Source organism: Maniola jurtina, chromosome 18 (assembly GCF_905333055.1).
Source record: "Maniola jurtina chromosome 18, ilManJurt1.1, whole genome shotgun sequence".
Classification (NCBI taxonomy): domain Eukaryota; kingdom Metazoa; phylum Arthropoda; class Insecta; order Lepidoptera; family Nymphalidae; genus Maniola; species Maniola jurtina.
Genome location: NC_060046.1, coordinates 6,061,863 through 6,074,074, shown reverse-complemented (window position 1 = coordinate 6,074,074; position 12,212 = coordinate 6,061,863). Strand labels below are relative to the sequence as shown.

Genomic DNA, 12,212 nt, shown 5'->3' with positions numbered 1-12,212 from the left:
TTCTAATGAACAATAAAAAGCATGTACCTATATGCCAAAGATTTCAATTTTTTAAGTATATATACTTAAAAAAGTTACAAGTTCAGGCTAGCAAACAGGTCAGGCTCAAATACAGAGCAGGCTCAGCCTACTGTGGTGCACCCCCGCCTTCGGCCCTGGTCATTTACGATCATCATTAAAGACCTGGTCATTTTTGGTCATCTACCAAGTCTAACCTAAAAGCGATTTTCTGTCGGTAAAAAACCCTATAATTTATATGGAAGTTGTCATGCCTATGCGCATGCAGTCGCCGCAAACCGGCGACTTTCATATTTTAGATTCTAACTGTCGCTATCGACAGAGTTGCAAGGCGACTAGTCGTCCGTGCGTAATGGGTCTAAGGAGTTGCGTGAAAATTGCTTTTATCAATGCAAAACGGCAGAGACTCACGCGATTCCAATTTTCGGAGCTGAACGTAGTGTCATTAAGTACCGCAAATTTTATTAATTTGAATAACTATTATTTTTAAATTTTGTATTCGAAAATAAAACTAGATACGTATTTAGAAATTTTCTACTGCATAATATATAAAATACTTATACGCTTTAGATCACTAAACTTTGACCCCTAACAACCGTTCTAAATATCTAACTATTAAATAACTATAACATTAGTTAATATTAATATGAATACAAAGGATGTTTTAAATACTTAGCTTTTAATAAAAAAATAACTTTTTAATTTCATTAGGTTGTTTCTTTAATATTCAGTACGGATAGAAGATTTTATCGGTTTTATTACCGGCGTAATGTATTCAATATCACGCGTCAAAATTGCAACAATGACATTAAAGTTCAGGGTAGGGTTTGTTCCCGGGAATTCTCGTCCCGGGAATTCCCGGGAAATCGGTCGGTCTCGTACCCGGGAAATTCAGCTCGAGAAAAGTCGAGACATCGAGAAGTTTAAATAAACATTTTTACGCTTAGCTTTCTTTGTAAATGCGAGGCGGCAGCGGCATCCTTTGACAGCACGGCTCGTGTCTGTCGGTATCCTTTGTTTTTGCCGACAAACGCAAGCGCGACGCGGCCCCAGTTGTATTTTGTTCATTCGTGTTTCAACTCCCGCCGTGTTCGGATCGGTCGGATCATAAACCCAGCATAGTGAGTGTATTTACTATTTAGTGACGCACGAGTAATAGAATCGCAGAACAAACAGGTAAGTATTGTTATTATTTATTTAAATAGTTCAAGTGTTTGTTTTGTTTTGTAAGTACTTTTGTATTACCAAAATAATATTTTTGTTTAAAATGAATAGGTATGTTAAAGAAATAAAACTTTTGTTTTTAATCAAATAAGAGAATTGTTAGTGCATTAATATTTACCGATTTCATTAATTGCATTTGTATTGCAGATGTTGTAATAATCCCACAAAAGCCTAAAGTTCTAAACTAAACACATAATATTAAGACGTTGTTTTATGGCAATTTATCTACTACAAATAACACAAAACGTATCCAACTAATCCTACCAAACGTAGTATACAAAAGGACACAGCTATTTTTTCATCATCATCATCAGCCTAACCTAACCACATCAACCCCCTGCTGGGCATAGGCCTCCCCACTGTTGCGTCAGCTATTTTGTAGGTACTAAACTAAAATACTTACTAATTCTTGAACTGTTTGTTATAGATTTTACAACTAATGAACCAAAATAGAAACTTCCAAAGTTTGGAAATATTTCAAGAAAAATAAGGACGCCTCAAATGCGCAATGTCTAAAATGTCCTAAAACCATAGCCTGTAAAGGATCAAACACAAGCGGACTAGTGAGGCATTTAGCTCATGTACACAAAATTGATGTAAGATCCACCGAGGTTCAAATGGACACAGAAGAAGCATCTACCAGTTCGTCTAGTTCCGGGGTGACGGCACCAAAAAAATTAAGAAGTGATTTTGAAACTATGCACGTACAGCAAACACTGAAATTTGACGTTCAACCCAGAAAATCGTTAGGTGAAATTTTAGCTAAACTTTCAGCCCAAGATGGTTTTACTATAAGAGGCATTACTAAAAGTGAATTTATCCGTGAATCACTTGCTGCCAAGGGGTATAAACTTCCAAAGACCCAAACCGAAGTTATGAACCTAATATTGAAGTTTTATGATGAAAAGGAGAAAGAGATGATAAAAGAGCTTTCTCAGCTTTGCACATCAGGAAACCGGCTAAGTGTGACAATTGACGAGTGGACGAGCATACGAAACAGACGATATTTTAGCGTCTGTGTTCATACAGCAGAGGCAAAAGTTTACAATTTGGGGCTAGTTTACATACCCGGAAAATGCGGTGCCGCAGAGGTTAGAGAAATAGTAGAGGAGCGAGTAGAGGAGCGGAGGAGAGGAGAAGAAGTATGATTGTTTTTAGTTAGCAATTTTGTTTTGAGCTGATTTTTTATTGAGAACTTGTTTTTTTTGTTAAAAATTATGTTGATTTTTTTCATGTAAAATAAACACAGTTAAATTAAAGACTCTTTTTATTAATTAAACAAAAATTTAGACGTATTTTATTTTTTCTCGACAACCCGAGAAGACCCGAGAAATCAGGCTCGAGAAGTCTCGACACCCGAGAACTAAAAAACCTCGAGAAATCGGAAACCCTAGTTCAGGGTTGCCTCATTGAAAATACTGTTACAACTTGTAAAAAAAACTTTCCTTAGATAATTCGGAACCAAGTTTGGAAGAGCTTTGAAAAAACTGCTTCAAAGTAAGTCAACAATCCATACAATATTGTGTATACAGGTCCATGCGAGATTATTTTTTGTTTTGCTACACAAAAGGGCTATATCCGGCTTTTGAAAGATCCGTCCGAGGCCGTTTCCGCGAAATACATCGCAATACACAAGAAACGGGAAGTATATCCGGAACAACGAAAAAAATGTTTTTACGCTTCTAATTCTAATAGGGCTGTCGGGTATCCTAATGTTTATGGAAATTTGTTTTAACATAATAAGACTTGATCTAATGTTTATGTAAATTTAACATAATTGCTTGATTCATATTTAAATAATACGGCCATAACTATAGTAATAATTACTGTAACTAAAGAATACTCGCTAAGTTATATTTTTTGTTTTAATTTAACTGGCAGCATATTCTTCTCCTATTTATACCTAATAGCGCAAAGCAAGATTTCAAATAAGTATAGAAATGCGGCTTCAACAAACATTTTTCTTAGGAATGTGTTATGACTATTATGTGTTTTATAATGTGTTAGATATGATAATTATGTAAATAACAGTAGGAAGGTGGGTATGATTAAAATCAGCGATGCTAATGAACTTCTGTTTGTAGGTATTAAATATTTAGCGTAGAATGTCCGGCAGAACTAGGCTTGAGATGTGTTCGCGAAGAAAAAATGTTCCCACAGCTAACAGGTTGCCGAATGGCATGTCTTCCGGGCGGAAGTAAGCCGACCGATGCGATGGTCCTTTAGCCACAAAAAAAAAAGAGAATGGATTCGTAGCTGCACATGTCCCTACCTACATACATTGTTAGCCTCAACAATCATTATGATTAACATCTTTCGGACGTCGTTATAATGATCTCCCGTAATCCACTTCTGTTTTCTTCCTTCACAAAGGGCGGCAGGTGCGAACCGCTGTCGACAAACACATTTCGAATTTCCCACGATGTATACACAAGATGTTTCTGAAATGGTCGGTTGTAATTCTCGCCGTGCAAAATTTTACTTGCACGGATTCGTCAATCTTTCAATGCAAAACACCTGCACCTGTATTACGAAACACGTAATTGATAGATAGCACTGCGATTGTCGCAATTGGCCTTTATGGTAACTGTGCAGAATAGTCGGCCAGTAATAAAGAGATTGCAATCATGGCATTGATTGTATCAATGTTTTGTGATATAGCTGCTGATTGATGCGAGTTGAATTTTCAATGCACAAATCAATTTAATATGCAAGCTAATATTAGGAAGTTCCAGGTACAAAAAAACCATTGCATTGTTTGGCCACGCGATAGCAATAACGTGTCAAGTACAAGGATGTTATGTCATGATGTCACATTGTTATCGACACCGAGGAAATATACTCTGACATTTTAATGCAAAGTGATTTTGTTGAACAAAAGATGATTAAAAATTTACAAAATGAAAACCAACATGACGAAATAAGTAGTTACATCAAGAGGCGCATTTAAAAAAAAAGTTAATTAACTCTCAAGGTGATTGGTTAACTTGTACAAATATTGAGAAAAAAAATATTTGAAGGCTATTTTATTGAATTTTTGAGAATAAGAACCAAAACGTGTTAAAACGGCGTTGTAAATACCAAGGATTAAAATAACAACCGTCGAATTGGCAGCTACAGATTAATCCAATGCATTATCAAATTATTAGGAACTAGATGATGCCCGCGACTTCGTACGCGTGGATTTAGGGTTTTAGAAACACCGTGGGAACTTTTTGATTATCCGGGATAAAAAGTAGCGTAAGCTCGTACAACCCGAGGATGCAAGCTCTTTTTCTAGGCTAGACCAAATTTCGTCAGAATTGGTTAAACAAATGGGGCGTGAAAAGCTAGTAGACAAACAGACACACTTTCGCATTTATAATATTAGTAAATAGGTATCCTAAGTATGGATGTATTATACCAGTTATAATATTTATTTATCCGTCCCGTAAATAACCCCACATCGCATTGTAGTGGGTACAGCGGAAGGGATATTTGGTTATTATGATTGCATGAATGTGACTGATTGTTTATACAATGTATACAATTTTTAATTCCAGGTATCAGAGGAGGACTTGCCAGATTGCAGGGCGAGGCAGGTGTGCAGTAAGGTGGACCTTTACGACTCCACGCAGCCCTGGATAGAGAGGAAGTGTCGTTGTTTGGGACATAGGCCTTGTTCTAGGTAAGATAAATACCCACTGTTTTTACATTCATATGTTTTAAAGCTTTCAATGATTTAGGTGACGTTCAGAAATTCTGCTAGGATAAACCTAAATAACCAAAGTCTTGCAGCTGGGATAACCAACAAATTATTATTAGCTGTGCGGCAGATGAAACATTTATGCAATAAGGATTTTACATTATGCGCGTTACGAAACATGAAGGTATTCTGGCATTTTCCCGAAGGTTACTATCCATATAAACAGTTTGTGCATATTGAACAATAACACGTAGGAGTAGCATCCTTAGGTAGCAAGGTCTTATTGCCACGTGGGCAGACAACGGTGTGATATCAAAACAATTTGTTTAGCTGTTTAATTTGCATTTACCGGTGTGTTTTTTATTACTTAAAATAGCTTAAATAGTTCAGGTTCTTTACTTTAGCACTTATCCCAGTTTCCTCGATAAAATAATTTTAACTCATGGCTTTTGGCATCAATCAGGTAGGTAGGTGATACCATTAATTTGGTGTTCTTGCATGTGTTTTGGCTTGACTTAGTTGACGCTTGATCCAATCGGTGATTCGAATAATAATTGTCTTGCAAACTGACATCTCTGATCCCGGTCACGATTAAGATCCATGAGGAAGCCTCATACAAATTGAACAATAAACTTGGTGCCATAGTCTGCATTGCAGTGAAAATCTTGCATTTTATGGGAGTTATTTTAAAACAAGTTTAATCATTTGTTTTTCAATTAGAAAAAACAGTAGCATGCAAAATTTTCTTTATGTACTTTAGTACTAAATCCATTTTAGAGTGAAATGTGAAGTAACATTACAATAAAATACTAAAGGCACATTTAAACGCACTATGAAAATATGGAGACTATAAAAACAACAGTGCCTACGCACCGATTTGCCATATTTAGTCTGTGTAGAAGCTACTGTAAAGTGCTTAACTTTATCTACTGTTTAATAAATGCTTGCCTACTTAACTAAATTATTTTATTGCCGACCAACAGGATTGTTTGTAGATGCCATATTCGGAACTATACCTACCAACCTACCTAGTGCTACTTAGATCAACATTGTAGCGCAAAAACAATATGAAATACTAATAGGTGTACGTTTGGCAGTTAGTTTCCTTTAATGGAAAGAGTGAGATAGACAAAGACATGGATTTACATTTACATCGCTGGAGATAGTCAATAAGTGTCGGTTGGTATCTGGTATCGTGGGATTGGGTTTAATAGGTATAAAATTAATGACGCTGTTATTGCATAGACACTACGATGATGATATTTGATAGAATCACGAATATCGATTGTCACGATTAGTACCTCTGTTGTACCTCCACTATTATTCGTTAGTTTACTCGTATTTTAGGGTTCATCATACTTAACTTCTTCAGCCCTTGGTAGACCTACAAAGCTTGGTCAAAAGAAATTTCTTATCTTTTGACGAGAAATAATAAGATCACTATTGAACTTGACTTTTTTTAAATTATATTTGTACAAACTTAATACGTACTACATGTTACAAACTGATAATTAAATTAGGTGGACAAGAATGAAGGATCTCTGATAGAAATTTTTTCCAGCTTTTCTCGGAAATGAGTCAGGTGAAATTACAATAAGACTACGGTACAAAGAAACAATAATTCTACACCATGGTCCAAAAGATTAAAATAGGGCCAGTGGTACTGCTCTATGAGCCTATTTTTAAGTGAATTTAATTAAGTAACTTGTACCAATGAAAGCAATGTTTTTTATTCCAGTGATCTAGCGGACGACGACAACCACACGCTAGCGGACAAAACGACGCTGTACAAAACCTGCGAACCCGTGAAGAGGTTACCCAAATGCCGCTACTTCAAGGACGCGGCATGGATCATCTACTCCTTCCCCGATAGCAACGCGACGCAGCAGATCGTCAACTGCCACTGCCCCAAGCAATCCGTCACGTATTTGCTGAGGAAGTTACCGTACACGACACCTAGCGGCGAACCAGGCAACCAGTACCAGTTCGGGTGCTCGCCGCAAAGCGTAAGTTTGCTGTTAGTTTGTAGTTCAATTGAGTGCTGCTTGGTGGCGCTGTAACACAACTTGTAAAGAAAAATATTATTTTTCAAGTAAACTTTTGATCTGTTTTAAATGTAGATATTTCTAATTTATTTTTGAATTTGAAGTGAATTTTAATTTTCTATGATTGACCAAGCAATTGACTACAAGGTGGTTCATGTCTTTTGTTTTATATGTTTGGAATCAATCAACATTAATTAAATATTTCCTCTGTTCCGCTGTAATTTTGGTAAAAATAGATTTACTTAACAATTTTGAGTAGGTAGGTGTTAAACAGAATACGAATTCATTTACGGTATTATAATAATTCTGATTGAATTTTGTTTTTGTTTCTTGTTTATATAATTATTATTATCTTACTTTCAATTTTTTTTTGTTAAAATATTTTTTCTTCTTATTACAGAGGTTACGGTGTTCCCGAAAAGAACCATGCAAGCTTTTCAGCGCCAGGCGTCGTCACGAGCAAATAGACGAGGTGAACGCTAGCACCATCTGCCAATGCCCAAGGGACCACACCTGCCCTAAGCACCATACAGAACCAGGAGTACTACCAGGGGTCACCTATGTAGCTGAGGACATCCGTACGTACCACGGCTACTGCATGCCCGAACCTCCACCCGAAACCTACAGATTTGTAGGCGATAAAGACTGAGACTTCAAAGAATTTACCCTATTATGTGATCGCTTCAATTGTACCCAGAGTGTACAGGCGGCTTTCGAAGATTAGGCAGCTTTTATGATTTGCTCATTAGACATTACCTGTTTAGTACAAAAATTAATAATTATATTAGGACTTCCAAAATAAACTATGTAATTCATCCTTTAAAGGCTTAAACAACGACAACTGCGCGGCAGGATGTCATACCGAATGCGCGCGTACGAGTATGTACGCGTGTACGATTTGTAATACAAGGAACTGTATAAATAGCACGCCACATTGCAGCACTCTGCTACTAGATGTGTTACGCAGTGTGATTGCCTTCACACATTTTCTTGTAATACAGTGTGCTTAGTATGAGATTTTATAGCTCAGAGGCTCACCAACGTAAATAGAATTTGAGCATCGAAACTTTAGAGCCACAGTACAATAGATTTTAAATGCCTTGTTTTAACATTCAAGCTTATCCATACTCCAAATGGATTGTCAAATTAAAATTGGTGGTACGACGTAAAATCTCATACTAAGCAGACAACTTCTTACTATTAGTCGAACACGTTTCGTCGCGCATTGCGTGTTTTTCAGGCTTAATATAGTGCAACCAAGTCGCGAGCTAGACTGTGGAAAAATATTTTTAAGTAGGATTTTGAGGTACTGAGTGATAGTGTTTTTTTTATGTAGAATCAACGCTTTTAATTTGTGATTCGTTTTTTGATTCGTTTTGTATTATGACATAGACTTTTTTTTACTTTTATACCAATCCAAGCTGCATTTGACAAAGTTGATATACGAATAAAAAGCGTTGAAGTTAATTACTTGTATATATTTTGCAATGTAACGCTTGCTAATGCCCTGGTTTTCTAGGATAGCGGTTGCTTTATGCCGGCATCTACATCTGAGAGGTAGTATCTTGACAGTCGCTTCACGGTGTCAAAAATAGCTCTTTGACAGCCAAATTAATAATTATTAATAAATTAACCAATCCATAGTCTGTCGGTGAATTACTTAGCAACGTTGTTATTTGTCAAAAAATGTGGGATCTTTCATGACAAATAACAACGTTGGTAAGTAATTCAGCGAGAGATTACAGATAGATCGAATTTGTCAGAAACCACGCAAAATGTTTCTATTAAACCATTTTGTTTTAATAGAAACATTTCGGAAGAGATCATTCGATGCTATATTATTAAGACGTCTATTAGACGATAGGATCTGCATCAGCTGTTAATATTAACTTAATCATAACTGAGGGTTGAACAAAACTTCCAGATATTTGTCATGCAATTTCATGCAAACATTCGTATGACGGCAGGTTATCCGTCAGTCATGGCATGGACTGTGGCAAAACTGACAACAAAACAGCAGTTGGAACTGCAAATAGAGCCTAAGGTTGCCTTTTCACTGAAACGGAACGGAGCGGAGCGGACATGCATTTGGCAGATCAATCAGATTATTCATGAAAGACATGTTAATTTTATTACGCCATCAGTGTGTAATCTAATTGCTTTACTAAATACATTTCTGCTTTCACGTTCAATAGACAGGCACCTTTAGTCGACAGCTATGTAACGGTTCTGCTATCCTATAAAACTAGAGTTTAACATATTGTTTCTGTTATATTTGTAAATAATAATATTAGTGTTAAGTATCATTCCAAACGTTAGTTTAAATTATTATATTATTTTTCATATTTTAAATATTTACTTGCCATACTTGCGTAGTTGTTGCGTTTTTATTTGTCAAAGTATTTTTTTAAACGAAGCTTTTGTTCAGTATGTCTTCCATTCCAGTTAAGAGGGCAGTCATAATGTCATTGTTTTGTTTTTATTTATGATTGTGTAATTGTTATACGATAATGAATTGGTCGGAAGCCATATACCTACCTATAGATAAAACTTAAAGTATTTTAGGATAAGTTATTTTTGAAACCGTACTGCTTGCTTATTTGATTGAAGAAAACACGCTTTTTGCGATTTGATAAGTGTCGATGCCAATTTTTCTAGAATACAGATTAGACTAGATAAGCAACTGAAGTATTTTTTTTTTATTAATGGTGAGATGAGTAGCATCCCGACGAATGTGGTGTATGGCCTAATTTACTATACTTAAAAAAGTGGCTGTGACATACGGCAGACAGACAGACAGACATGACGAATCTATAAGGGTTCCGTTTTTTGCAATTTGGCTACCGAACCCTAAAAAGGACTGACCGAATGGCAAAGTTGAGATTTTCCATGTTCTGTAAGGTTTTCTCTACAAGCAGATCCCCACCGAAGCAGGGGCGGGTCATATTATAGTAAGTGAATAAATAAGATCACTACATACCCTATTATAATGAAAATGAAAATGAAAAAATATTAAAATCACCCGTCGTCGCACTTAATTTGCGTTTTTACGGGTTAATCCTAGAAAATACTTCACGGAATTTCATACGGTTTTCACTAATAAATAGAGGCATTATTTAAGTAGATTATTATGAAAGTAGACTATAATTTATGGACATTTTCCGAAAATACTTTTTATTTTATTTTATTCAGATACAAGTTAGCCCTTGACTGCAATCTCATCTGCACTACTTATGCTACCGGTATGATGATAAATTGTAGGTTAATTAAGTCGGGAAAAATCGTCACCCGTGCAAAACCGTGGCGGATCACTAGTTGTCAATAAATCATTTTATGTTGAGATAATAAGTGTTGCTAGTTAGCTTATTTAGTCGATATTTGTATTCTTCTTGATTACAAAGATAAAAATCTTATCTGTAAGTATGGAACTGAATTTTGTTAGTAAGATTTTACGTACGAAAAACTTACAGTACCTACTTACGATCGTATAGAGAAGCTTAAAGAATGGCACAAGTCATATTATCTGTACATGTATGTAAATATGAGAAATGTTGATGTTTGTAAAATCATACCGATGTAACGTCTTCCTTATTTGTTTCGTGTATAGCTATTACATAAGTTAAATTATTGACAGAAAACGAATAAATGTTTCAAAATTGTTCAAATTTTTATTTTAAACTACCTTATACCAGATATTTTAGAAAATACCAAGTTTGATTTGTAAGTGTAGTTGCTCCTATAGTCGTACCTACTCACGTTCTTAATCGACGTAAGCCCGATTAGTTTCAAGCCCATCCAGGGTCCTTTTTTCACAGCGACTCAGCTCAGGAGGGGCTCAGCTAGCAACGGGACGTCAACTAAGCACATAAGTACAGCCGGGAGTATCTATATTCACAATGCAACTCACTCACGATAGTTTTAACAAGTTTGATTTGTGAAAAAAAAACTTTTCACGAGATTTTCTTAGCGACTGTTGAACAGTTGATACTTTTATTCTAATCGGGCTTAGTATGTTAGCAAATTTTTTATGATGTGTCCAACAGTAAAGTCTTGAGGAAATTGCTCATGTTTTAAATTTTCCCCACCGGGAATAGAATCCTTTTCTTAACAAGTGTAAATTAAAAATTTATAACACCCCCGACAAGTGAAGGTTAAAGTAACTACAAAAGAACCGATAACTTTCAAACGGCTGAACCGATTTTCTTGGATTATATCTAAGAACACTCTCGATCAAGCCACCTTTCAAACAAAAAACTGAATTAAAATCGGTTCATTAGTTTAGGAGCTACGATGCCACAGACAGATACACAGGTACACACGTCAAACTTATAACACCGCCCTTTTTGGGTGGGGGGTTAAAAACATAATTAATTATATTGAATTTTCGCTTTGTTAAAAGAATTTTAATTCCATTTCTTCTCAGGAATTTCTTAAACAGCAGTAGGTGTCAAATTCCACACTAGCGACTCAATTGAACATATAAGTTGGTGGTACTGCCTACACCGACGTTCAACGCCTACTGAGAACTGATATTTCCTTCAGAATTCGTTTACATATCACCCGAACGAACAGTTTGGTTTAGCTCTAGGTCAGCTCCCACGGGTGGAAAGGTTAGAATAAATCTTAAGCGGAGAGCAGAAGTTCGAGGCAATAAACAACGAGGCTTCTCGTATTGCATTCCCATTCCCATAGGAAAAGTAATGCGAACAGTAACGTACTGACCACAAGCTTGAGGTTAAAGTGTAGAATACGAAACTAGAGCAATGGAAAATTGGTACAGAATTTATAGTGGAATTATTATATTCTTTTGTCTATTTTATACGTTAAAATACTAATATTTTTAATCTTTATCGATTTTCGATATTATACGTAGGAGCATCTAGTTGGCTATCTCAAGGTTCTAAAGTGGCGACCTCGCACCGGGAAGAGCGAGCAGGGAGATTCTCAAATACAGTCCGACAAGGCTCTTTTGGCACTCGAGTGAGGGCGCAGTTGTCGCTTTATGCCGACAAAGCGAACTATCAACAAGTGCACTTCTCTAGATGGCAGCTTTAGTTCCGATTTTGGCCACGCGCCAAAAGAGCCTTGTCGGACTGTAAGTGGGCAGACGACATCAAACAAGTCGCAGGGAGACGTTGGATTTAGACGGCGCAAGATCTTGGCGTGCGGAAGTCTCTACAAGAGACCTATCCCAGCAATCTATCGGCTGACAATAATTATGATAATCTAAGTTGCATAAG

General features: G+C 36.3%; 2 protein-coding genes across 2 annotated transcripts in view; one reads left to right on the top strand and one right to left on the bottom strand.

Moving 5' to 3' along the window:
- The window catches only part of LOC123874435 (protein giant-lens), a 28,309-nt gene extending 17,678 nt beyond the window's left edge, over positions 1-10,631 (top strand). Inside the window, exons 2-4 of the mRNA XM_045919763.1 lie at positions 4,785-4,909; positions 6,666-6,933; positions 7,373-10,631. Of these exons, the coding sequence (XP_045775719.1) occupies positions 4,785-4,909; positions 6,666-6,933; positions 7,373-7,621 (642 nt within the window). The 3' untranslated portion in view covers positions 7,622-10,631. The remainder of the gene's footprint in view (positions 1-4,784; positions 4,910-6,665; positions 6,934-7,372) is intronic.
- Positions 1-12,212, bottom strand: part of LOC123874430 (elongation factor-like GTPase 1) — a 168,523-nt gene that overhangs the window by 37,780 nt on the left and 118,531 nt on the right. The window lies entirely within an intron of this gene.